Consider the following 27,481-nt stretch of genomic DNA (forward strand, 5'->3'; position numbering starts at 1 on the left):
TTTTCTTTGGTAACAAAACATACTGAGGTTTATTACCCGGCCTTATAGTCATACATTGCATAAAGATATAAACAGACTTAGACATTTTGGCATCTTTTTGTACTAAATAATCATTAGACTGACAGTCACTTGTTTACAGCTGACAGGAGGTCTCCCCACACACTCAGACCTCCGACATCAAAGTCTCCATCGGACATTTTCAAAGCATTTAGCTCTTTTTCTACATCGTCTCTCAAAGAGGGACAGGTCTCAAACAAGCCCAGGAAGTGCTGGGTCAGTCTGTTGAAGGACACTGTTCGGTTCCTTCTGGGTTGAACCCATTCACCCTCACTTATGCTGTACTCCATATCGGATGCCCACTTTTTCAGCAAATCGCAGTATGCATGTCTAAATTTCAGGTGTTCTTTGGTCAGGTCTATAATAAGTGTAGCAGGCAGAGCAGAACACATGTGCTGCAGCACACTTTGTTCTTTCTGCAGCCAGTCCAAGAGAAAGTCCTGTGAAGTGCTTTGTGCAGCAGAGTTTTTCTTTGTCAGCAGAGCTGCAGCGATGACAAGACAGAAATGTCCTGCTGCGCCTTCAAATCCCCGGAGGACAGAGTCTAAAATGTGCTCTGTGCGGCAGGCTTCACTGCCTTGGCTCAGCAGAGCATCCAACCTCTCCATCAGCATCGCCGCCTGCACCTCAGCATCAGCACCAACACCAACAGCTGACAGGTCTGTGAGAGGACTCAGGACTTTACAAGCAGATTTGCATTGAATGATGTGGCTGCAGAAGCCGGTGACGTCCTGGCACTCACTCTGCTGGGTGTTTACAGGACTCGCAGTGTCAAAGAGTATCTTCATGATGGAGATGGGCAGCTCGGGGTTTTTCAACAGCCCAACAAGCAACAGGTGCTGACACCGTGAGAGGTCCGAGAAGGAGACTTCAATGTATCCCGCAAAGGCAGCTCGCAAACTTTGATTTGTGAGCTGCAGCTGCTTCTCCATAAGCATCCTTATCGCGGGGTTGTTGTGAAACCTGGAAAAGAGGCGTTCGCAGTACCGGGCCCACTGAACAGCTCTGGACAGAGTTTGTTTATCCCATCGCTGCACCTCACCGCTCAGCGCCGCCACCGCCAGCAGCTCCGTCGTGCTCGCCACGTTTTTCAGCACCGCCTCCATGTGGCGCTCTCCGCGTCCACAGGTCAGCCTCTGAGCGCTGCTGGTGGACGCTCACTGAGAGAGAAGCACACAGTTCAGCTAAACATTCACCCAAAACTGTCTTCTGCCGCCGACACACTGCAAAACGTTATCGTTAATAGGCTAGCTAGCGGGTTAGAAACAGGTTAGCTAACAACAACAAAAACAACAACAGTTAACATAACTTAGATTCGAGCAACAGCACAGGGCTTCCGGTGGCACGTTTCAAAACAAAATTCTTTGTAACGAATGCTGTTTCATATTATGTCCAGCGTTGACAGTATGACAAGCTATCAAAGGGATATTTAGTAGAAATTAACATACTTATGTTTTTCCTTTACTCGCGTACCCCGGCCGCTTGTTTGTCCCGCTTGTACTACTGCGCATGCGTCCTTGAGTGCGAAGCCTTGGCAAATGTATTTCCTTCAAAGTAAAAGCCGCAGAGTAACACCAGCAACACGCACAGAAAAAGTGCAGAATTGAGGTAAGCGAAACTCAGTATACACACATTTGGATTTTGTTTCTATGGTTTACTTTCTCACAAACATAATAATGTAGTTCATTCCCTATATTACATCAACACTATTGTAAAAACAAAACCCATCTAATTAGATAACAAACGTAATTAATGCATGACAATAAAGCAATTAACTATTTTATTTATTTGGGGTTGTGTCCGCTTCATTATGATTTATTTACAAAATTAACAAAACAGTGTCATTTGAATTTAGTATTCATGATTTGATATAGTCAGGGTCTGTCAGTTGGATCAGATTACATGGGCACACAGAAAAAAATGGAAATCCATTTAATCAAAGTGTATCGAAGGATTGAATTTCTGGGGCTGACCTGCTGAATGCAGTCCAGAAATGTCATATTGAGGCAACACAAAGCGGAGCGAAAGAGGCACTGCCAGCAGGATCAAACTTCCCTCCCATCTGCAGCAGCGCGAGTTTATGTGTGTGTGTGAGTGCATTCAGATCCTTGTGCAAATGCGCAGCAGTCCACATTGGTTCAGTATTTTGGAGACTAACCTGTGGGTCGGTGCACCGTGGTGAAAAGCATGAAAACTGGGATCCAGCAGCTCTCAGGACGAGTGAGAGGAAGGTGCACACTAACGAGCTGAACCCTCAGGGCGAGCACAGGTAAGGAGCTTCTTAGGACTCATGCAAAGACATTTGCGCTGCTTAACTGTTGCCAAATGAATGACAGACTTTTGAATGTCTTTATGTATAATCTGTTTTAGGTTGGGGGTGTAACTTATACTTTATAGCCCCTTGCTCTTCTCACTGGGGGGTTGTGCCCTTTGCAAAATGTCATATTCAATTTTTAAAAGTTGGGGCTCAGTTCAGTCTTACTTCTTGACAGTGAAGAAGCTGTTCATTCTTGTTTCTTTTTTTTTTTTTTTAACATTTCTCAAAAAATAATTTCAAGGCATCTTTAATTACACAGAATGACATTTTTTGTTCAGTTGCAGCGTTCAGTCATTTCATTGGTTTTAATTAGTGTGCTCTGCTGTTCAGTCATAACTCATCAGGCGTCCTCCCTTGATCCTATTTCCAGAGTGGTGAAATGTCTGTTGTGGCTGCTTTTATTTGTGACAGTTGTAAAGGAGGAGGCAGCGTTAAAATTGTATAACAGTTGTAAATAAAATGTGCTGCAGTGTTTTAAGAGGCAGATGCAACAGTCCAAAACCAGTTTATTGCACTAAATTCATATAGCAACAAAAGATCTGTGTAATGCAAGAATAAGTGTGCTATGCAGACATGTTGTCTGTCTGAAGTGCAGTTTGCTTGTAGTGAAAAGGGAAACAACACGGGGGTCTTCAAATGCAGGCCTATGCTGCCTGTTACATTTTGAAATAATTTAGTCGAGAATAAATCAAATGCAAGATTACAGCTCAGGATTTATGACACCATGTGGTTTAGTAAGACAATAACTGTTTTGTTGGAATGTGTGATATGATAATAAACAAGCTTTGTGCTGTAGGCTTGGTGATGGTATTGGTGATGTTACCACACAAAAAAAAATCTGCTTTTGTTGATATCTGCTGCAGATTTCATACTTAACTAACCACAGTTGATGATACAATTGGATAGCTGAAAGCAATACTGACTCACAACACACACACAGTACTTCTCTGTAGGAGAAACATGCTGAGTTTCCTTGTTTAAATGGACAATTCAGTCTCCAGATCAGTTTACTGTTGTAGTGGAGAAAGGCATGAAGGGCTGTGAGGGTTAGGAGGACAGAGACACTCTTGTTTTTTTGTCTGTGATTCAGCAGTCGAAATTCCCATCCATATGCCTTTCCTGGAGCAATCTGCAGCCAACTGTGGCAGGTTATGACGGCTTTACTGAAGTCATGAGGCTTTTCAGACTGAGAAAAATAAATTGTATATCTCTAATCGAATATCTCTGGGCTATAAGATGTATTTTCTTCTGCTTCTGAACCTGGGTGTACTGTCAGATTCTGAGTCAGATTCTGAAAAATAACATGAAGCAGCAAGTTCAGCAGATGGTCCATGCTACATGAAGCCTAGCAGAGTGGTGGAGTTGGCTGTGTTCTTGGCCTGCAGTGGAAGAGGTCAGGCTACAGTGTGGTGAGAGGAAACCAGGTATGTTTAACAACAGCTCCTTGTTTCTTTAGGAAACTTTCCTTGGAAAAAGAGAAGAAAACCGAGTATGATGTTTCTCCATGATCCCGTTGAGAACAATACAGCTTTTGAATTAAGTATGTTGTTCAATGACAGATGTTTACCCAGCAGAACTCCAATGCATTTTTCTGCATTTTAAAATGAGTTATGTGGCTTGAGAATCACATGAGAAAGTTGGATACATGGTTTTCATTAGCCAGTGAAGAAAATATACTGAATATCAAAAACGAGTGTAAAATATTTAAGATACATCTTCACTGTGGTATGTTACCCATTGAGAGATATGTCAAAAACAAATATCTTTATAAACACCAGTGAATGGTGCTTGTGCTGTGAGACGTGAGAAGTTGTCCCAGTGCCCTTATATTGTCTGTCAGCCTGCACCACAGTGGACGTGTGAATGTAGCACCTGCGTGTGAGTGCTGAGCTCCAGAGTTTAGTGTGTGTAAGCAACATGGAGCTCTTGTCTTCAGGAAGATAAGACGACCTTGGTCGGACATCAAGGCCCCGATGTCCAGCGTGGCACCACAGTGTGATTTGGTTACAGCCAACTGCAGAGGGACCTTGACATGTTACAGAGCTTTAAAGGTCAGATTCCTCACGTTGTGTTGCACTCCCTCGGTATTCAGAGGACATTTTCAGCCATCACAGACTATGAGCTAATTGTTCATGGAAGCTTCCCTTCCTTGTGTGAATGAGCTCTTCTTCTAATTTGCATCAAATATCCTGTTGCCATTTGCCTAGCGTGTAAGATGTTCCTGCTGGTGTCCAAGCTGGAGGCAAAACTTTTTTAGATGCCACAACTTGATTTCATTACAAAGAGGGGATTGTACTCAACCCACTTTCTGTTTCTATAATGACGCCTGAAAGAAGAATTTAGTGAAGACAAAAAAACAGAAACATATCAATCACACTCAGTCATCTATGTTGTTAAGTCATCTGTCACAATAGAATATTTAAGCTGTCCGTGTCAGCTCATGTATTGCCATCTGGTGCATTACAAAGCACCTTCTAAAAGAAACCAATTTTTAAACAATCCTAAAAGAGTCTTTGCTTATTTATTCAGTTTCTTAATTCTTAAAATGATGTCCGCACATTCTCTCGTTCCATGTCAGCGCTTACATCTGGTGCCCAGTTGTTTTGTCAGTTACTTGCATCATCAGCAAATGCACTAATGGAGTGACACTGGATTGAAATGTGAAAAGATTTTTACATTATAGCTCAGACAGTGAACATCTGGCACACTGTACCACCAGACTGTGAGAAATGTCTCATTTACTTATTGACTTCACTTTGCAGGCAGTGAGTAGTTGTTAAAATGTCGCTCTGAATATTGATGTCAAATCCAGTCTCTCCATCAGGCTGCAATGTAAGGCCTGCTGCAGTGTCGGCTCGATTGGATTGATTTAGACTCTATGATAGACTGGTTCTGTAATCTGAAGGAGCTCTTTGTCTGTGGCTGCTGTTTGTTGAATAGAGGTCCTACTGTATGTGTGTGGCTGGTATGAAAGTGTCTGTTGTTCAGTGAAGAGGTGGACAGGAACCTTACTGTCTCATATCATCAGGTGGACTGAAAACCAAACCGGGATTCGTGCCAAGAGGACAAAAGCACTCTGATCCCTCTTCTCTTGTATTCATTTGATCAGCCTCCTCCAGGGCCTGGATGACAGCTGTTATTGAAGAATATTGTCATGATAATTTAGATTTAGAAAGAAATGTTCAGACGGTCTTCATTTCCATGAGTGATTCCTTCTATCATCATAATATACCATAAGATTTACAACTTGATGGTTTCTGTTAAACTGTTGGCTGGTCAAAGCCTGAAAATGTTGTTGAATAAACACCCATCACAGTTTCAACAAAAAAAAGGACATTATAAGCTTCACACATGAGGTATTGATTGAAGAGCTGCTCTACGGTAGCCTATTACACATATCCATATTGATTTTCTAGACAGCACACATGTTTGAAGTTCCTTTTGCAAACTCTCACTGACGTCTTTGTGATCATCGTCTTTGTGCGTCCTGTCCTCCTGTCCTCCTGTCCTTCCTCAGGCCGTCAAAAGGGAACCATGTGCAGCTTCCTGAGCCCCAAACAGCCCAGTGGCCCCGGCTTCACAGATATGCAGCAGTATCAGCAGTGGCTGGCCAGTCGACATGAAGCCAGCCTGCTGCCCATGAAGGAAGACCTGGCCCTGTGGCTCACTAATATCCTCGGTAGGAAACACTCATAATCATCACATGACACTACTAATAGTAATTCTGTATTTATCATAAACAAGTTGTATGGAAATAATTTCTTTCAATACATTTTAATTATATATTGTGCCTCAGTTATTTATTTCCCACAAATCTTGCTATTTTTGCTAACAAATACAAAGCACTGTCCTAGAAATAGCTTGGCTTTGAATTGCCTAACCTTCAGCATTAATTGAACTGGTGTTGCCGATGCAAACACCTCTGCTGTGGACTGGAATCAATCTGAACCTCATTACAAACACTTTTAAAGTCACTATAATGTGTGAACCAGTTCCCTGTTCACCCTCCCATAGATTTTCCTTAATTGAATAATGGCCGTCATTACGAGTTCTCGAATAATGCGCAGCCAGTGGTGGAGATTAAGCAGCAGAGGGAACATCAGCAGAGGCTTTGTGCAAGGTTGCTATTGCATAATAAATCACCCTTTGTAGTGTACTTCTTCAACAGTGCAGTCACAAAACAAATGCATGGAGCACTCTGAGGATCTGATTTGAATTTAGAGACTCAAATCGAATTGGGTGTGTTTGCAGAAAGTTAAGTTTCATATTAACACATAATAGTCTCTGTATGGTTTATGCAGTATGGTTTATAGTGGGAAAAAGAGAATATTCAGGTTTAATTGTGGCACCAGTGACCAACCAGTGTCCGCACAAAAATGTACTTGTTAGCAAAACCCAGATTCTTACAATTCCTCCTCCACCAGAGTTGGTGACAATGTAAGAATTCAGCAATTGTTCGCTGAATTTCTAAGAGGCTAACAGTCTGTTTACTATTATTTTATGTATGAGCATTTCAAGTTTTGTTAACGAGTTTATAGTCTTTAGGAAGTGAGGCAGTCTGCTGATGCACCTCAGTATTTGAAGCTTTTCTTCCAAATTTCTTTTGAAATATTTGTAGCTGTACTTGATACGGTAAAAATTATTCACCTGATGTCTGGGAGTTACTCCATGGGACATCCTGCAGACTGTAAACAGTCCAACAATAATTTCTCAAATCAACTGGAAGTCGGTTAAGTTTCTGAAACTGACTCCGGTGTGTGTGTGTGTGTGTGTGTGTGTGTGTGTGTGTGTGTGTGTGTGTGTGTGTGTGTGTGTGTGTGTGTGTGTGTGTGTGTGTGTGTGTGAGCTACTTAAAACAACTTCAGTATCTCATTTGTTATCTCTGGCAGTCTGTGTGTTTGCGCTGGAACCAGCTGAGCTAGAAACCTCTGGTGTGCTGTTGGGATCAAAGACAAAAAAAGACTTCAGAGCATCCACATATTTGCAGTAAATGTTGAACCAGTTTGTTGGTTTAAAGGTGTTCAGCACCTTAAAATTCTCAGAAAGAAGGCGCTGGTATGCTTAGCAGGGTTTATAGTTTCAGGTGGGAGGAGTGATGCGGCATAACGAGTCCACTGATTGAGTGGGAGGCGGATGCTTGCTTATACTGATGAGTCATACTGCTGTTGTGATGGGGGGTTGAATGAACCAAGCAATTTATGCGAGTGAGTATTTGAGTTGAACTGTTTCTCTCAGAGCCCTCTGGAATATATTTTCCTCACACATGGATCGAGGGAGAGTCTGAGCATATAAGACGGGAGCTCACTGAGTATTTCTCAAGATTTCGATCTCTCTTTTCTGGGCTCAATTACAACATTTGGAACTCATTAAACGTCGAACCCCCAAGACCCCTCCTCCTATAAGAAACAGAAAAGGGATTAAAAAAAAAAAAAAAATCTCTCCGGTTTCTTTCCACAGACACCCCCCTGCCACCACCTCCTATTTCACAATGATCTAACTATGAAGGAATGGTCCTCTGGAAGTCAGTCAACTGGACACCACATGTTGATCACCAATCTATCTCTGCAACTGTGCAGGATAATGAGGCATATTGTGCACAATCAGACGCCCCCTTTTCTTGTGATCTTGTCTTTGCCACCCCACGGTAGAAAATCCCCCCCCCGCCCCCCTCACCAGATTCCCCCGAGTCATGTTGTAATATGTGAACATTTGGCTTCTCCATAGCTGCCTAAACCCAGCAGCACAAGCCAACCTCAATCAGCCAAGCAGTTTCTGGGAGTCAATAACATCGCATCAGGTTCAGCTTCAACTGGGAATGGATGGAGAATAAATTGTATTTCCTTATACTGCACATATATTTTAAAATGACCATTTGCATGTTGAATTTACTGCTGGGTTCTCTGCTTTCTTTATGTGTCCCCTGGTCAGGTCTGGAAATCACCGCTGAGAGTTTCATGGATCGCTTAGACAATGGCTTCCTGTTGTGCCAGCTGGCTGAGACACTGCAGGAGAAGTTCAGGCAAAATGATGGAGACATGTCTGCCTGTGGCAACAGCAAGGTATCAAGAAACCTGAGGATTACAGTAGTGTGGCATGATAGCGTTTACAGTGAAAACGCTAATCTGGGAGCCAACCCTTAAAGTGTTCAATGATTAGACAGAGAATCGATTCTAAAAACGTGTATGATCATTTTGACTGACAATCGCTGTGGTCCCAACTATATGAGCAATCCTCCTGCACGATTAAAAAAAGTGTGAAATCCAAACATACTAAGTAGTATTACATTTAATATCAGTTTTCTGCATTGCCACATAAATTATCCTTTCAAATCCTGTTATTTCTGCAAAAGTAATTGTGACCAAACTGCTTAAAGACAACAGTATTGAAGTTGTATTGACTGTTCCTGAGACAGGAAACAGCTGGTATCAGGTGTCCATCAATTAGATCAATAAAAGCAACACTAATAGAGTTCCTCCCATCTCAAAGAAATATTGACATCATAACCTTTGAAAGGTAACACAGAGAGACCCTCTAGAATTATATTTGATATCCAACCCCTCCATAGATCTTATACTTGTTCTCTCGGCTCAGCAGCGACCATAAATCCCAACTTCGCAAGGAGCTCCATAATTTCATAAAAGAGGTGCACAAAGGGTGGGATGGGGGATGGGGGCCTGCAGCCTTCAGCAGGGCAAAAAAGGAAAAAAAAGAAGGCTGGCAAGGACACATTAACTGATGGGGCCCCACATCCCCTGTGAGAATTGGCAGAACTACGTTAAATGTTCATTTCTTGTGAGCCTTGAGTGAGGCTTTAATGAATTTTAAAAGATTAAAGGGTACCTTGCAAGTCGTAATCGTATATATTTTACTGGCTCACTGCTCGAGAAAACAAACCGATCGGGGTGCAGATCTTTACATTGGATCTGCTTCAGAGCTACTGCAAGAAGGTTTGATGTCTTTAGCTATATAAATGTTGTTCACGTATTTCCACTTGTGCCCAGTCTATAGACGTCCATAGAAACATCCTACAGTGTTGAGCAAAGTTGCATTGACTTTGTTAAAGTTTTCTTGATTAGCCTTCAAACCTAAAATGTGGCTTCATAAGAATTTAAAAAAATTGTGCTGAATATGACAAAAGTCTTATCTTGGAGACATGAATAATATCTGTAGTTTCTAGTATCTGGTGCTCAGGGAAACACTGAAAGGAAGCTAAAGACTCCTGTGTTGGCTCTGGAGTGAGAGTTGTTGATGTTTGCACTGAGGCATTACTGTGCTGATGACGGTGAGTCTCCTGACCTACAACTCAGGCTTAAAATCAAACAAAGTTGCACCATGATGTTTTATGTTATACTTACAGCTCACATTCTGCACTTTCAGCATTCGCCTGATACAATGTACGTCATCTTATGTCATTTCAAATTTACGACTCAAAGAATTGTTGCTTTGCTTATCATGGCACTTTGTAATAAGCTGAGATGTTTACTGTTTTTGACCACTTTAAAGAGAACGTCCATCTGCTTTAAAACTCATTATGAGTTGTGGGTGGAGTGGGACTAAATGATTCCAGCAGAGGGAAACAATAAATCCCTTTGTAGATGCTGTCTCTTGCACATCTTCCGACGTGTTTACGTCAATGTAAACTGCATATGACTGAAGATGATATTTCTTTCTCGTCATATTACTGTCATGTGCCAGATTCAATACCACCACCTTCTTAACTGTTAAAATTATTCCCACACTAACAAAATTTAAAGGAACATTCATTATTTTAGGAAATACGCTCATTTACTAACCACTCCCATATCTGTCCATTAAATGTAAAGCTACAGTCAGCACTAGTCAGATTAACTTAGCACAACAAATGGAAACAAGGAAACAGCTTGGTTAGGGTTAGCTATTTTATATGCACAAAACCAGGGTGTAAAAATTACATTTTAAATGTTTGTTTTTTGTTGTCGACTATTTCTTGGTTGGGACTAGTTGCCAGACAACCAGCAGAGACCCCAGGAAGTTACTGCGCTGGAAAATAGTTTGACACACAACCCCCCAAGCTTTAGAGGAGGTGAAGGGGATTTTTAAACCGTTGAACAGAACCAAGCTGTTACCCCCTGTTTCCAGTCTTTATGCTAAGCTAAAATAACTGGCTGCAGTGGTATAATCTCCACAACTAACTCTAAACAAAAAAGCCAATAAGCGTAGGCATATTTCCCAAAATGTAGAACTATTCCTTTAAAGTGTGCACGTACAGCCATGAAGGTAGAGATACATAAATCATTTATAATCTTCCTGGTTGAAAGAAAATTACGTGATTTCTAACTCAAAGTACTCCCTTATCTGTAATATTTGTTCCTATTCCTCTAAACATAATGTCTTCCAAAAGTTCTGCGCCTTCTGTGCAATTATTAGATACGTAAAGGTGCAGATCAGCACCACAGAAACAACAACATGTCATTCTGATTGTTGGATCAAACGAAACTGGCAATGTGGTCGACATTATTTCTCCAGGAATGCAAAGTAATTCAACAACAGAAAGGATCCCAGAAAAAGTCAAAAGGAGAGCCTGGAAAGAAAAGAAAAATACCCACGAAAAGCCTGCATATTTCCAGCATGAGCTCATTGCACCTTTCTTATAGCACAGACGCATGCACATATCCTGCATAAAACCACAGCGAGGCGCATAAATCTCCCCGAACAGACCGTGTGGGGGCTGAAACCTTTAAGCATGTCATTTGATCCCAAATCATAGAAGGCCTGGTAAAGTAGACCCATTTTCTAATCCACCATATACCGTATTGATCTTTGTTGAAAAGCAGCAGATGGAGAAGAAATCAGTGTAGATAAAAAAAGTGTGTGACTCTGTGTTATGGTGGAAACTCTGGGGGTTTTTCTGGACAAGTCACCCTAGTGGATATTAGTTTTTGCTTTGTCAAACACAGAATAGAAGTTCATGTTCAGTTCTGTGTCTAAGCACTATTCATTAATTAAAATGTTCTTCATCCCAGGTTCATTTGTGTGTAGCGTACATGAAGACATCTACTAACCTCTCAATGTCTCTAGCAGAGTATTCCCTATCGGAGGATACCATGTCGGCAGAGCGCTCCCTCCGGTTCCTTTTTTGCCCGAGACAACACAGCTAACTTCCTGGCCTGGTGTCGTAAGGTTGGAGTTGGAGAAACATGTCTGTTTGAGTCAGAGGATTTAGGTGAGAGTACTCTTTTTCTGCTATCAACATCAGAACACTAAAGAATCTAAATGTTGGACAAACAGGGGAGTCTGTAAACAGGCTTTAGATACAACACAGCTGCAGCATTTGGCTGTCACTGGCACCACCAGGGCATTGGACTCATGTTTCTATCTCCTGTGAATGGCGTGATTGTGCAGGTATAGAGTATCACACAGGTTGGACTGCTTCTCTCTCCTCCCCCCTGAAGCTCAGAGGACTCACATCTCCAGGCTTCTCTTCAACTCCTTTGACATTCACACAAAGCTCACTAGGGCAGCAGTCTGCTGGGAGAAGCTCTACCTGACGATGAGGACATGTGCATCTCGGATACAGTGCTCATGCAGAAAACGTCTGGAGTAAAACAAAGGCAGCACAGACAGAAGGGTGTGAGTTAGAGAGAAAGTAGGCCAACGCTATGCAAATGTTTTCCTCAGCCCAGAGTGGGGACATTCTGCTCTCTTCCTCATTCACACACTCACTGTGTTATCTATATCCCTCTAATCTATTGCAAGGATTTTTTGCGCATTATGTCACTGGAATATGCTCGCAGTTAAGATATGCCTGGACTGAAATATTCTCCTTACAATTAGATATACCTTATGTGATCCTGCCAGTAACAGAAATACCGAGAATATTCGTACATTCCTGTAATTTCTGTCTAATGGCCGCTCGACCATCGCTAAGCAATTTCAACTATGCAAATCATTTCTGAAGGCCAAGTCACACACACTCATTTATCAACACTGCACCCTCACATGCAGTGGACTTCACTGACTTCTTTCTTTCTCTTTCTTCTGTTATTTCTCTGGATGGATTTATCAGTTCAGCAGTAGATGAAACAACAACAGGTTTGCTATCATGCAGTGGATATTTTGTCTTTAATGCATGATGTGGTGTGTCACATGTATCACACATCTTGTCTCACTGTCTGGTCATATATTCGGAGAGGTTAGAATATATAATATAGAAAACCTCAAGTCTGAACAATATACTCATTTGGGACAATCCGGGTTGGAGACGAGAGGAACATTTGACTGCATGAAGTTCACGAGTTAATTTTTATGTTCATCTTACCATCACACAGCCACTCAGTGCCCTTTTCCAGATACGATATAATGTCTATATACTGAATGCTAAAGCTTAATCTCTTCCTGTAGTTCTTCATAAGCAGCCGCGAGAAGTCTGCCTCTGTCTTTTAGAGTTGGGACGGATAGCTTCACGGTATGGACTTGCTTTTCCTGTAATCTGTATATTTTAGTTCACACATGACTATTTTTCAATATGCTTCTTCAGATTTTTCTATATCTTAATTCTACATACATGGGATGACACTACTCTTTGTTTCCTTGGTCTAGATACAACGTGGAGCCTCCTGGCCTCATACAACTGGAGAAAGAGATTGAACAAGAAGAAAAAGCACCTCCACCACCTCCATCACCTGTATCCCCAGCTCAGCCCCTTCCTCCATCTCCATCTTTATCTCCCTCCCCGTCTCCTTCCCCATCTCCGACTCCTACGAAAGTCAGTTCCGGCAAGAAAAGTACAGGGAAGCTGTTGGACGATACTGTAAGTTAGCAGTAATTAACCCCTGCTTCTACTTTTCATTAGCAGGTGGGAAATATCTTTAATATATTTGTGTGTTTTACAGGTAAGAGATATCGCTGATGATCCCCCCTGCAGATGTCTGAACAAATTCTGCGTAGAGAGACACTCACAGGGTCGATACCGTGTTGGAGAGAAGATGCTTTTTATCCGGGTACGTTTTTTCATAATAAGGAGATGTATGCAGCATCTGGTGTTAGAAAATGTTTAATTTTCCAACAGTGATGGAAAAAGTATCCAAATCCCTTGCATAGTTAAACGTAAGAATAGCACATGGGAAGTTAAGATTAAAAGTCTTGGTTTCATATTATTAGTGTCTTATTTGCTTAAGTTCAATTTTGAGGTACTTATACAGACTTGAGTACCTCAAATTTGTGCTTCTTGTACTTCACTGTTTTAGAGGCTAAATTCAGTTAATTCATCATTTAGCCGATTAATCTATCCAAGAGCATTCAAATAAATTCAAATGAGCTTCACTTTGACCAGCAGCAACATGAAATGCTGTATACGTCATTAAGTAATAAAACACTGACAGGGATCTGCCTAATGAGTACTTTTACATACAGAACTATGTCATGTGTCCGGCTTCATACATTTTGCTAATAATCCTACTTTCACTTGGGTAAAATTTAAATTAATACTTCTTCCTGCTTCCTACTGTGCTTCATATAGTGTTTGCTAGTTATATTATTAGAAGTATGAAAAATCTGTTCTGCAAAGAAATTAGTTACTGCAAATGCTGGATAAACGTAGTTGAGTAAAAGGTACAATATTGCTTTCTGTGCTGGATAAATGGTTTATTAGTCTGTGTTTTATTGGGTTGATATATATTTTAGAATGTAACACAAGGACAGAGAAAAACTCAAAAACTAACACAAGTTCACATTTGTGATAATCAAATTTCTATACATTTTTCCAATCAGTTTGGGGTGGATAACAATAAGGTCTCCCCCTGCAGTGCAAACCTCTCTCTATGCACACAGCATATGGCAGAGTGTTGATACTGGGGACTGGCTTTGGGATGAAAGTAAACCATTGTGTCTGGAGAGCCCGCCTTTGCTGTGAGGTCTCATTTACTGGTAGTGGTATTCCGACAATGTCCGTCTTAGCCAAACATAATGTGGCTCACTGGCTATTAAGGGAAAATAACACCCACACATTTCCATATGATCTGAAGTTAATGCTTGGAAAATATGTGACTCAGCTTTATCGCCCGTTAATTGTGTCTTATAATCACACTGAATCTATCAGCCCAGGAAACGTTACTGGACTCTCTCTGAGTGGAGGGATAAAGGATACTGGAGGAGGATAAATGGAGGCTAACACACATTAGAGAAGTAGCATTGGTCCCCTTGGGATTCTGGTTACTTGGCAACCTACAACCAGAATTCACACCTCTAAGAATGTGAGTCATGCCGACGGTATGTTTCAGATGCGGAGACGTACAAAAGAGAGTTTACTCTTGGATGTCCTCTGCTGTCAGCCCGTTATACTGCAACCACTAATGTCAAATATCAAACAAGTCTCAGTCATTGTAGGGTGTGGATGAACAAAGCTGTTTTTAAATATTAGTGAGGACCATAAGAATTTCCTGCTAGAATAACATGAGGGAATCTGAATATTTATCATCATTTGATGCTTTTTCGATTTTTGCTTTTCAGTCTTCTTTGTGTTGCTGAGCAACCAAGGACAGATGGTGAGAAGCTCACAGTGTTGGTCTAATGCAGGATGCTGTACAGTATTTAATCTGGACCACCACACGTGTCTGTTCAAGTCAATCTTATTCATTTAGACCAAAACCACAAAACACAAATTTGCATCGAAGGGCCGTCTCTCTTCCTCGTGAATATAATTTAGTTCTCCCCTTTTATTTATTTCTTTACACACAGTACTTACTTCTATTTTATTGCCTATTTTATTGTTTTATTCTAATAACTAATTTAAAATATTTGAATATTTGTTTATATATGTTCTGTGTGGGTAGGGTGGAGGGGCACCACAACTGCAATTCATTGTACAATCCTGCATTGTATGTTGAACAATAGAGCAAAACCTTGAGCTGAACCTTGAGCCTTTTCAATTGGTATTGCATACCACTCTCTATGTGCAGACCCTTGATATCCCCCCCAACAAACCTTTAATTGGGAAAAACCATAAAAAGCAAAAGAGGAGGTATCCTTCTTCCAGGACGGACAGGCATGCACTAAATGTGCACAGGGTAGTCAGAATTAACAAAACAAAAATGACACATGCTTATGATCATGCGTTATCGTGTGTACTCACAGTTACTGTATGTGAGATACATTGTTTGATCAGACCGAAGCAAGTGTGAAGCCTCTATTCCTTTGTCTCTCAGCCAGCATTCTTCACAGTCAAAATGTTTTAATTAAAATTCCTCAAATGGTTTTACCCTGCAGCAGCTGCTTCCACTGAAAAGGCATGAGGACCGTAAGACCAAGTCACTTTCTGTAGGCAGTGAGGACAACAGTGGCATGCAGCCCATATAAGAGTGTACACCACAATTATCTGTCCATGCCTGAGAGACTGACCTTCTCAGCTCCTGGAATAAATGAGGTGGTTGTAGGCTCAACAAGGGGGCAGAGTAACATCACAGTGTTTGTGAGAAGTGCTGTCCAAGCTCTGCCCCGGGCCTCTGTCCTTCTCTGGGCTGCAGAGGGAATGGACTTGTCCCAAAGCAGCGTGATTGAAACCCCTCTGCATCACACAGGTCCATTAAAATCCACAGTCACAAAGCCTGAAGGCCTGGTGCTGATGATTGGCGGCACTGCCCCACCGGTGCCCTCTTGATTGATTCTTTTAAGAGGCTTATAAATGTTGCATGTTATGCTGCCTAGAGGGCAGAAAGCCTCATATCTGGCCAGACCGAGGGGACAATCTCATGAGGTAGTTTACCCTTTTTATCAAACAACTTAGTTTGGCATTTGTCTGAATGATTATCCTACTGTTTGTGTTTTTGAAGACAAACATCCAACAGCATCCTAATAGTCTTGATAGTAAGCTGTTCATGTACTATTTCATCTTTCATCGGTAAACGAGCTTGTTTTACTAGAGGTGTAATGTCGTGTTAATGGGGTATAGGGGTGATAAGGCTCCATAGTGAGGCTGACACGTTTTATGAGCAAAGCCTCTGGGGAATGTGAGTGTCTGAGCATCCAATACATCAAAGCCTTTCATCTTCTTCTCTCTATTGTAATGGTCGATGTTGCCATGGTACCCAACCTTGAGAATGTGTGGCAGGTGGCATCATTTTGAAGCAAATGTTGTAGACTGAGCGATAAAAAACACACTCCATCTAATGTCTTGGTTAAGCAGAGTGTATACTGTCATTTTTAGGTTTTGTGCTTATCAGTGATGAATTAGCCATTGTGTGAATATTGTTTAGCCATGCTAACGGCCTGACTGTAAGGATGGAATGTCAGTCCTCCATTTTGATCAAGACTAAAATATCTCAACTATTGCTGGACTGCTATGAAATTTAGTTCGGATATTCATGGTCCCCAGAGGATGAACCATGCTGACTTTGGTGATCCTCTGACAACTATATTAGGTGTGGGTATTCATGTTCCCCACAGGGTGAATCCTAACGACCCTTGTGACGCCTGACTCCTCTAGCGCCAGCAGCAGGTCAACGTTTTCACAGTGAAATATCTCAACATCTGCTCGATGGATTGGCAAAACTTTGTACAGATGTTCATGGTTCCTAATGACTAGATTCCCTGACTTTGGGTGTATTTATGGTTTTGAGTGAAGTATAACTACTGGGTGAACATGACATTTGTTCCGAAAGATGAATTGTAATGACTTTGGTGTATTCCTGCCTTTAATCTAGCGCGATTATCAGCACACACAAAACAAGAAACGAAAGAAAGAAAAACAATTCTTACCTGCACAACTAATGACATTCCCATCAACCACAACTGTGTTTAGTGCTCGTTAGCAAACATTAACATGGTAACAAAAGACAGTAAACTTGGTAAACACAATATCTGCTTAGCATTAACTTGTTAGCATTTTTATTGTGAGCATGTGAGCATGCTGACATTCGCATTTAGCTTAAAACTTTGCTAGCAGTCTCACAGAGCCACTCTTAGTCTTCTTTATCATGTATCTCCATAAATCAAACAGTGATGAATCAATCATTCTGTTCTGTCTCAACATGGCATTAGGCAGGTAAGAGATGGAGAGAGCTTCCCTCCAGGGACATCAACCAGTCTGAGGCCCCCCAGCATCAATCAACAACCTCTGACATCAAAGCCAAGCTTAACTGTTCGTTCAACTTCTGAACCGAAGCCTCAATCAGTGAAATGTCATTAGTCCTATTGAAGGAAGGGCTCAGCAACCCGTTTTAAGCTCTCCTTTGACACGGTGACATCAGAAGTGACACTATAATGCTATTTATTTCTCTCTGCAGATGCTGCACAACAAGCATGTGATGGTGCGTGTTGGTGGAGGCTGGGAGACGTTTGAGAGCTACCTGCTGAAACACGACCCGTGTCGCATGCTCCAAGTCTCCCGGGTGGAGGGCAAGATGTCCCCCATCAGCTGCAAGTCCCCCAACATCAAGGACCTCGCCCCTGACAGCTACCTGGTGGTGGCAGCCCACTACCGCAGCAAAAAGTGAGGACATGAGACTGAAACGTGCCATTCATAACAGGATGGCTTGTTGCCATTGTTTACTCCCTAATGAACGTGCGTATATAACATATCCCTGTTCTGTAAGAAGCTATAGTCTTCTTTGGCAACCTGGCAGGTAGACATTTTCCACAAAGGCAATTCCCCCCCTTTTCTTAATTTGCCATTTGGCTATTTGTGATATTGTTAACCTGCCTTACATAGAATACACAGGTGGCTTTAGTGGGCAGCAAACTCAAGTTGCAAATTGAACTTTAACTATGACATTAGAAGAACAAGTGGAAACTTCACTGTCCAAAGAAATGTTTTTATAATTTACCAAATCTTTACATGATTCACTGCATAATTTGCTTGTAAAAACTGCCAAATCTCCCCGAGAAACCAAACATTGGGCTTTTTTTTATTATTAGACTAAGAAATGAAAGCAATGCTTAGACTGTTAACATGTTTAATACCTATTCTATGAAATGCATTTTTATACTATAATCATTTTTTTAAATTCTTCTATCGTTATTAGGATAGCTGCTGTTATATCATTTCTAATGTAAGAATATGGACAATCACCTGTTCAAGACGCAGTATGTAGTTAAACAGAACCTCATTGATTTATGATTAATCAGTAGATTATGATTTGATGTTCTGCAATTCTTAAATTTGTTGCATGTTACTCATTTCTAGTTAGTGCAATAATTAAAACTTGATAATCTCTGTTTAGTTTTTTTTTTTACAATTAATAGATAAACTATATTATCGTTCAATATATTAATTTGTGCAACTTTGTCCCTGGAAAATGAATAAGTAGGTTTGACATGAGATCATGAGCTATGCAAACAGACTTGTATGTGAATATAATTGGTCCAATTTATGTTTTAGATGTACATTTTTAATAAATTCTCAAAACTTTAATCTTCACAATTTGAAATATATACTTTGTCTGTGAAGCTTTTGGAATTTAAACCTTTTAAATATTTGTAAGACGACATAATATTGGTACATGTTCAACGGATCAACTGTCGACTTAAGTCAACAACTAAGTGTACATTTTTTAGCAAGTATATATCTCAACCATAGTATGCTGCAATTATATCACTGATAATTTCAACCAAATTTTACCAGAACTGAAATGTAATGAATTCCACAAGAGTAGCAGAAATGTGATTTATTGTAGCAAATAACTTTGGTTACATTTCCTGTTCTACAAAATGGCGAGAGCACCGGAAGCATTTTAGGATCAAGTGAAGGCTGTAAGAAATGCACTCAGTTAGGCAAGCCAACGTAAATACTTCACTGCGTACTGTACACACTTCACTTGTTCTTTTACTTCAGTTTCCATTTTAGGTGACATGAATCTCTCCCAACTTAAGAGTGGGAGCGAGCATGTCTGCTGTTCACCAAATGTAGACAAACTGTGTGCAAATAGATGTTTAACGAAAGCTTCCGTTTGCAATATGGCAATTCACAAACACATTTCAATTAAATTCAATTAAGCAGGCATCACATCAATGTTCTGCAAATATTAAAATCCAATGCAACAAACTCAAACAAAGAGAAAAACAAAGAGGGCTCTATTAAAGAAGTGAAAGCAAAGACCAGTGCACAGTGCAATAGGACCAGTGCACCTCCTTTTCATTTTGACTTGTTGGAAAATGCCGTAGTGTCGTTTTATATTATTCTGCAGTATTATATTGCTGCTGCATATTTTGTCAAGTATGTAGTTTGTACTTCGTGACTGAATCACCAAATGAGTGATTAAATGACGTTGCACCGAGTACAAACATATTCTCATCACAATATAGAACAAGGACACATCGGGGAGAGGCAAAGTGCATTACAAGTTCAATAAATACCTACAAGTTATAGCACTGTCTGCACAAGTCTTTGTGTTGCCAACAAATAGAGCCCACAATAAAATAAAAGTGAAATGAGTGTTACTGTGTTCTAATCATAAGCACACTTATATGTTTTGTAAACAAACTGTGTTTCACTTGTGAAATGTGTCATTTGCATAACTGACTTCTGGAGAAGTCATACAAAAGGTAATGTGGCCAACCAAGGTGAATTTATAAATCCTCGACAATGAAAACCAAAAGCAGTGTAGTGAGAAATCTGAAAAGTGTTGGAGGACAGCTGTCACCAGATAAGAATAATCATATTCTTTGGTGTCATCTCGTGTTGTCTAATCAATGGTCAAATAGAACTAGTACAGTAGGACCTGTACTTACTGACACATGTTCCGTGTCCTCCCTGACTCGTCCAAAAGGTCCAAACGACTTGTATAACTTGGCAACAAGGGGGCAAGTCCTGCTGTTCTTTCAGTAATCCCTTCAGATAGTTTTGCATAAAGCAAGAAAACTGTAGTCGTTTGTCTTATAATATCATAAATTAGGAAAAGAAAACATCATTCATATCATCACTGGATAGCAGTTCAAACATCTTTCAAGTCATCTTGCCGCAATACTTCATGTTGAGTCAAGACTGTAGCTGTTACCATCTTCATTTTCAGCCCACCTGCCACTAGAACAGAAAGAGGGGAAAATCATCAGAACAAGTCTTAAACTCAGCCAAATATTACAAAACAGACTCAAACTTCTAACACCGTCACATATATTTTTGTACCCGATGATTCATTATAACTTAACTGTATGTTGCATAACATCTCTAAATTCACCAGAAAGAAAGAGTGCTTAAAGATATGATTGAACCTCATGAATGACATTCAGGACCATCCTTCAAGACACAAAACTAACCCTCAACCCGCCGCCACCACCAGACACCGAGGTGGTCATCTCCTGTTTTTCAATCTCTTCCTGTTTTTTCTTTTTCCTCTCGACAGCGTCTGGATTTTTAACACCCCTGTATGTTGTCTGAAAAAGAGCGGAATATATCAAGCATCAACGGACACTGGCTTCATTAACAAAGTGTTTATATACAGGCAATAGTTTCATTAAAAAGTGTTTTTAGTCGTGTTTATATAAAAGGTCATATCTTCATTAAAGCTGTGTTTTTTATCTTGTTGATGTGTTAAAAATACAAACAGTCTTAAAAACATGCATGTTTTTGAAAAGCATTTTTAATCAAACATTTTATCACAACCTTTTTTAAAAAGCACAAGGCACGTAAGCAAAGGGGCATTCAGCTGCCAAATAAGGCAATTTAGATGAACGATGGAGCAGCTAACTGAAACGTGGCTGTGGGTTAGGGCTCAGTGCTTTAAAGTGTGAAATCCTCGGTGTGTCAAAAGATTTAAAGGTGAAAATAGTGACTTGTAGCAGAAACATGTGGAAGGTGATCAGCCAATCCAAAAGATGTATCTGGCCGAGAAAAGTTCTCATTCTGGTCCATGTCGTCTTACCTTGATACAACTTTAGCATGGCTCTTACGGGTTTGCAAGTGGCTTTTCTGTATCATAAAAACACCACTCACCACACTGTCATGTGCATCTACCATTCTAATGGGGTGTAAATGTGAAATCGAAGGCTACGAAGTTATTATACACTACCAGATTGTTAGGTGCATCAAGCTCAAACCAATGCAGCCTGAACAACCCTAAAATAAAGCCTGTGTTTGTTCAGTTTTTTTATTACACTGTTTTAGGGAACTGTTGACTTTTTTTGTATATTTTGGAGGGTGTGGTGTGCTTTGCTGTTCAATTGTAAAGTGTTGAACTGAGAAATGTTCATACAATTCAACGGCATTACAGTTTACCTCACTATCATAATGATATGATTTATAGCAAATCTGTTGTATTAGAGTCACGTTTAGCTTGATATAACTAATAATATGACAACGAAGTGTATTTAAACCCTGTCTTGGTGGTGTAGACACACAGACAAACACTTGTAAGTTAACCCACCTCTTTTTGTCTCTTCTCAGCGGCCTCAGCTAACTGTCGTCTTCTTATCTCCTGTGAAAACAAAAACAAATGGGTAACGTGTAAGCTACAACTTTGAGTAGTCAGTAGACCTTAGTATATAGCATAATATAGCATATAGCTAGCTAGCTAACGCAAGCTAACTCAGCTGGGCCTCGTGCATACTTGACATGCCAGTGTTTACAAAAGGCTAAACACGGTCGACGCCTCCTGAACATTACCACAGGGCCTTAACGAAGCGTTAAATTAAATTAATTTGCGTCACATGTCACGTTACAGGTGTGGCATTCTGATTTACCTATTGACACAGTTGGAAATACAAGTTTTAGTAAATGAACGCTAACTTACTGGATCTGGAGTGACAACAACGTCGTCCGCTGCTCCACCAAGGCACGGTAAGCACATCCCCATCCTGGAGTTGTTATTCCAGGCAGTAAAAAAAGGCAACGTAGAAAAAGAGTTATGACTGTGTCGGTTTAGCTTAAGCAGCTAACGCTACCTGACTTGCTGGTGAGTCAGTTTCAGATTGCTGGGCTGATTGTCAAGGCAACTGAGGCAAAAGCGTCTACTCCAAGCGGCAGTTGTTGGGTCGTCCGGCATAATAACGTTACCGTTAGCTAGCGGCTTCTATTAGCTCACGCGCCGGTAACGTTAGCCTGCTAGCATAAACTACCACTGCAAGCCCTGTTACTTCTCCAAGCCATCTAATTAATTATGTATCCTCACACCTCTTGTTTAATCGCATCGGCATTTGGAAAATATCTTGTTCAGACGTCAAAGTCAAATATTTATCCCTGTGAATGTTTTGGTCTCAGTTCAGCTGGCTGACGAATCTGCAACAAGGGTGTGTTCAAGAACTTCACTCGCACACAGTTTTCTGCTAACATGCTATGAACACACAAAGACAGCTAACCTATTGTTTACTTTCATGTCACGGATTAAAACACAACGAGACTTCTACTGTTTTTAATACTTAATGCATCGTAATCAGTTGTGCAGTGGTCATATTTACAAAACGCATTAGTAAATAAATAATAAGTAATAAGTAATAAATGTGTTCATTGTATGATTTTGAACGTAGCTCAGTGTAATCAGTGACGCCCAAAGCTGGTCCTCTGTTAGCTGGTCCAACAGCACCACCTGGTGGCGAAGGACAAATCAAACGTGATAATGACAATATAATCCATTACTACTACATTCTGATGTTTGGTTTGTAATTTACTCACGATTAGCACAATAAATGCAGAGGGGATCAGAATATAGCCGGTTAGAGACATTTCCTGGTTTCCCATAAATGCTATACTAGGCTAAATCAAAAGTAAGGAGAGAAATGTGAATATGGGACTTCGACCCGACACCATTAGCTACAATACAAAAACAACTGATTCTGAAGTGTAGGCTAATTAAACTTCATGGTAGCAGATTATTGCCAACGTAAGCCATTAAATTCAAAGAAAACCTGGCTCTCCGCTCTCCTGGTTATGTTCTCTATCACTTATACTAATGAGAACTCCATGTGATGAATCAGCAGTTCCGTCTCTACTCTACAATCAATAAACCTGAGAGTATTAATGTTGTACCCCGCTTAAACCGTCAAGATGTTAAACTCCACCCATCCATCTTCGCTGCTGCGCCCGGGCTACTTCACAGCTCTAAGTGCTGCACTGTGGCAATGGCAGGTTCATGAGGTTGCACAGCTTTTTCAGGCTACAAGTTGTCATTCAGAAACTTTCTGATGAGGGACTTGCACTGAAGGCGCACGTACATGCAATGGAAGTCAAGGTGTCACCGGCTCTTGGCAGCTCCTCAGGTAGGTTTGACTCACTTCTGAAGGAGACTCATTGAGTTGTAGTTAACAAAGGAATGACAGTAAGACTGCAGCTAGCTATACAACTAAAATTAACAAATAACTTAATACAGAATTTGATTTGTTATTGGGGTGTACTTTTTTCTTACTACAATTTTTGTTTAATGGTTTTTGATCAAGTGTGTATGCAGGCAACTTATTCAAAAGACAACAGAGATAGAAAGAGTACAGTCTTGTTTAGCAGTTGACCATTATATTTACAGGCTATTCATTATACTGTAAAATCGACATGTGTTAGTGATGAGTGCAGAATAATTCGCTACATCGAGTTGATGAGAACTGATCATTTAGGTTATATTTATTTATGAAGTGTCAATTTCCATAAATGAGCAATAGATTAATTGGTCATAATTACATTGTACTTTGTGTCTTTTGGGTGTGTGCTTTTTATTTTATCATCGACAGGTCAGGAAAGCACATTGTATTCTTGTGCTGAAACATCTGTGGTCCGCCACAGACTGAAGGAATAAGACTGTTTTCAAGGGAAATCCAGCGTCATTCAGTCTAACGAGCTTTCTAATGCATGGATGCTGTGGCTTTTATTAACTGTTCTAAATCATCACTGCCCCAGGCAAAGATGAAAATGGCAAGACTGTGGTAATGTCCGGATAGCTAATGGGAGAGTGTTTTCATCTGTGTGAGCCATGTGGATACTGTTCAGTGGTGTGCAGACTCTGAGGGGGCATGGGAGCACATTGTGACGTGGTGGCTCTGCCAGAAGCTGCATGGTCAAGTGTTTACCATAGTATAAATCATCAGGCATTTGAAACTGGTTCAGATCCTTTAGTTTGTGCCTCCTTACCCCATGTTTTTGGGTCAGTAGTGACTAATGTAAACAAAGCAGAGATGTCAAATATAGTCTTAAACCGAGTGCTTTCCCTTTGGACTAATGGAAGAGTTGTGTGGAACTCAGTGGCGGGCCGTGCATTTTATAGCTGGGCCTTCTGTGCTGTCCTACTGAGCTACGGTTATTTGTTTCTATAACTGCGCTCACGTAACAGACAACGGGATGTGTGACCTTTTGAACCCGGAACAATAACAACTGCGTTCTGCGCTCGCCGCCCGGCGTTCTGCGTTCGCTGGCCGGCGTTTGCGATGGCGTCGTCAGGTTAGCATAGCATAGCATAGCATAGAGAAATAGGGGCTGAATCTGATTGGATAAAAGCTCTCCTTAAAACAAGCTGTGCTGGAAGCAGAGCAACAGAGGAAGACAGGAGCTGTGCAATGGGGAAATAAGCTAATAAGAAACAAAATTGTAATACATGTAGTGTATTTGTGAAAAATGATTAAATTATAAAATAGCTATAACTTTGTGATTCTGTTTAGGCCAGCAGAGAAGGCCTAGCTGGCCCTGACGGCCCACCACTGGTGGAACTCTCTGGGAAGAAAATGATGAAAATCCTATTTTTAAAAACGTATTTGTTGTGAGCTTTGTTTAATGGTATTTCTTCTTCTTACAATTTATTAATCTAAATTTAAAAAAAATTAACAACTGAAAAGAAGTTGTGTATAACATGAGAGAATTATTTTAGAAAAGTAATATTCACTTTCTAGCTGCAGAGGATTCAGTCTAAACACTTTTAATAAGTAGCTACCACAAGTTTCTCTTTTCTGTCCGTGGCAGTCAAAGCTCTCATGATCCTCTCTTGAATCATCCTTTTTTGCCTGCGGTTTTACAGTGAAGGCCATTGTTAGAATTGTATTCGAAGGCTGTAATGTTTGCTAAACATTTTGTTCACCTGAAAGAACATTTCATTCTTCACACATTGAATTAGAGCAGGAGACAGGTGTGTTTTGATTTTATGGAGACATTTATGTGGCCTTAAGTGATCGGTGCTGACTAACATAAGCTGTTTAAGTGATGTAAGGCACACAGACCAGGTTGGAGTAATGGAAATACTGCAGTATAAATGCCCTCCAGACTGGCTATACACCCCCTTTAGCTTATATGTAATAAGGTGATAAACACTGATGCCCTTTTTATTCAATTAACAAGTTGCTGGAGAAGATGTCCACCAAGATGCACTCAAACTAAATACATTTAGTCCACCAGCTGTTCATATTTCCATATTGTAAAGTGTTTGTGAACACACATTGATTATATTCTTCCATCTCCTATGGTTATTAATCAGTATTTGTAAATGCTCTGATATAGATTATACATTGTTAATGCAGTCACACTTTCCTCAACATCTCATACATCCACGATTATTTGAGAGGGGAAGTAAGTGAACCATGGTTTTGAAATGTGTTTGTTTGAATATATAATCGATGTGTCAGGAAGTTCAAGCAGGAAGTACCTGCTCATCAATCGATCTACCTAGTGTTTCCGTAATTGTGAAGTCCTCTGGACAGTATATTACTGCACTCAGACTACACGTCTGTAATGGACTAAGCCCTTCTAGGGAAAGTTGTTTTTTTCTGACCAGCTGTTCAGAGCTCTTGTAACCTAAACACAGAAGTTAATAAGTGTAATTACAGAAGTGTAATAATCGCTGTTAATGGTCTTTTCAACTGTTACACGCTCCATGCTTCTGTTACACAGTCCTCTGGTAGTATGTCACAAAGTAAACCGTGCACATTGGAAATCAAGCATTTCAATAATTTTCCATTACTGTACACACCAGATTGTTTTTTTTAATGGGCTCCATTGAGAAGTGATGCTGAAGAGAGATGTTGCTGTTGAACCTGTGGAATAATAATCCTTTCTGAGATGTAAAGTACTTCTGAATGTTGGTGAGTCATGTTGTTTGGACTCTGTGTGCGGCCCGCGGCCCTTCCTCTCCGTCTTAATGGTACCTCATGCATACAATGAGGGAGGGGGCACAGACTGACTGTAGATGTTATTTTTCCATTGTAAACAAATTTAAAATGCATTATTGTATGCTAACTTGGTTAACCCTAGGCAGTGACCTATTTAAGATGCACAATGGTAGCCTCCACATTATACAATAATGCAATTACTGCGAAACAATGGCTCAATGCTTTGTGCAAAAAGAGTAAATATGAATCTATAATGTGCATTTAGCCATTTATTTCTTATTGTGCTGATTATTTCCCTTCTAAACATCCACATTGTTAGAGAAGCATTTCCAGCTGTGTAGGTTGACAGTTTGCCGTGTTTGAAAATGAGATCAAATGCACTGTATTTATTCATATCTTTTCGCCGTTTTACTTCGGCTAAAAAAAACAAGAGGAAAAAAAATCAGTCGACTTTTTTTGCTCTAATTTTCTGAAGCTGGAAAATAAACTTCATGTTAATAAAACTGCAGTTTAGATAATAGTTTACTCCTGAAATCCTTAAAAGGTATCCCTCAACAGTTTAATTAATTACGTTCATGTGTCTGGTTAGTCTGTACTTATCTCATCACACATTTCTGTCAGTTTAACTGTTAACTGGTTTTTATAAAACCAAAATCTAACCTGATCGGATGAGTTGCACGGTTGGCTAAAGCCAGAGGCCTTATTGTTCCCCATTAGTGTCAAGTGTCAGACGGTAAAAGAGAATTTTCAAGATGTGTTAAAAATGTATGAGTGCAGTAACACGAGAGGGCTCACGGTGTGAGTTGATAACAGCAACAATAAAGATACTTTAATGATATGAGCACTGTCGACTGTCGACACTTTGATCACGCTGTGTGTGTGTGTGTGTGTGTGTGTGTGTGTGTGTGTGTGTTTTGCAGGATCATGTCACCAGGACAGCTGTATGTTCCTGCCTCTGCTGGAGAGGCATGTTCCTGTCAATCCCACCACCATCAGCCACTCGGTGTCCTGGAGCTCCTCGCTGGCCAACAGCTTCCCCTCTGGAGACACCGAGACGGACAGCGACCAACTCTCCGGTGAGTTTGCCAGCTGCACTGCATTAAGGCTTTTAAATGCATTACATCCATC

General features: G+C 40.5%; 3 protein-coding genes across 3 annotated transcripts; 1 reads left to right on the forward strand and 2 right to left on the reverse strand.

Annotated features, from left to right (window-relative positions):
* fancf (FA complementation group F) lies at positions 1 to 1,571 on the reverse strand. Its single transcript, XM_076089235.1, has 2 exons — positions 1,506 to 1,571; positions 1 to 1,217 (listed from the first exon to the last, which is right to left on the reverse strand). Exon 2 carries the CDS (start codon positions 1,161 to 1,163, stop codon positions 126 to 128), a length of 1,038 nt encoding a protein of 345 aa, XP_075945350.1. The 5' UTR covers positions 1,164 to 1,217; positions 1,506 to 1,571; the 3' UTR covers positions 1 to 125.
* Positions 1,572 to 5,908: 4,337 nt separating this feature from the next.
* gas2a (growth arrest-specific 2a) lies at positions 5,909 to 18,229 on the forward strand. Its single transcript, XM_076089237.1, has 8 exons — positions 5,909 to 6,053; positions 8,303 to 8,433; positions 11,435 to 11,576; positions 12,755 to 12,818; positions 12,953 to 13,011; positions 13,081 to 13,163; positions 13,246 to 13,353; positions 17,632 to 18,229. Exons 1-8 carry the CDS (start codon positions 5,909 to 5,911, stop codon positions 17,839 to 17,841), a joined length of 942 nt encoding a protein of 313 aa, XP_075945352.1. The 3' UTR covers positions 17,842 to 18,229.
* A 767-nt stretch (positions 18,230 to 18,996) lies between these two features.
* On the reverse strand, positions 18,997 to 22,562 carry svip (small VCP interacting protein). The gene is made up of 4 exons (XM_076089238.1): positions 22,072 to 22,562; positions 21,706 to 21,756; positions 20,600 to 20,716; positions 18,997 to 20,366 (listed from the first exon to the last, which is right to left on the reverse strand). Exons 1-4 carry the CDS (start codon positions 22,132 to 22,134, stop codon positions 20,352 to 20,354), a joined length of 246 nt encoding a protein of 81 aa, XP_075945353.1. The 5' UTR covers positions 22,135 to 22,562; the 3' UTR covers positions 18,997 to 20,351.
* Positions 22,563 to 27,481: the final 4,919 nt, after the last annotated feature.

Source organism: Anarhichas minor, unplaced genomic scaffold (genome assembly GCF_050575085.1).
Source record: "Anarhichas minor isolate MPS153535 unplaced genomic scaffold, ASM5057508v1 ptg000011l, whole genome shotgun sequence".
Lineage (NCBI taxonomy): Eukaryota > Metazoa > Chordata > Actinopteri > Perciformes > Anarhichadidae > Anarhichas > Anarhichas minor.

What these genes read in the sequence shown, in the direction of transcription:
- gas2a (XM_076089237.1), top strand. Translation starts at nt 5,909, where the DNA reads ATGTGCAGCTTCCTGAGCCCCAAACAGCCCAGTGGCCCCGGCTTCACA. An exon ending in GTGGCTCACTAATATCCTCG is followed by an intron (nt 6,054 to 8,302) that starts GTAGGAAACACT and finishes TCCCCTGGTCAG; the next exon opens with GTCTGGAAATCACCGCTGAG. An exon ending in AGAGATTGAACAAGAAGAAA is followed by an intron (nt 13,012 to 13,080) that starts AAGCACCTCCAC and finishes CATCTTTATCTC; the next exon opens with CCTCCCCGTCTCCTTCCCCA.
- fancf (XM_076089235.1), bottom strand. Translation starts at nt 1,163, where the DNA reads ATGGAGGCGGTGCTGAAAAACGTGGCGAGCACGACGGAGCTGCTGGCG.
- svip (XM_076089238.1), bottom strand. Translation starts at nt 22,134, where the DNA reads ATGGGGATGTGCTTACCGTGCCTTGGTGGAGCAGCGGACGACGTTGTT. An exon ending in TTGTTGTCACTCCAGATCCA is followed by an intron (nt 21,757 to 22,071) that starts GTAAGTTAGCGT and finishes TTGTTTTCACAG; the next exon opens with GAGATAAGAAGACGACAGTT. An exon ending in CTGAGAAGAGACAAAAAGAG is followed by an intron (nt 20,717 to 21,705) that starts GTGGGTTAACTT and finishes GCTCTTTTTCAG; the next exon opens with ACAACATACAGGGGTGTTAA.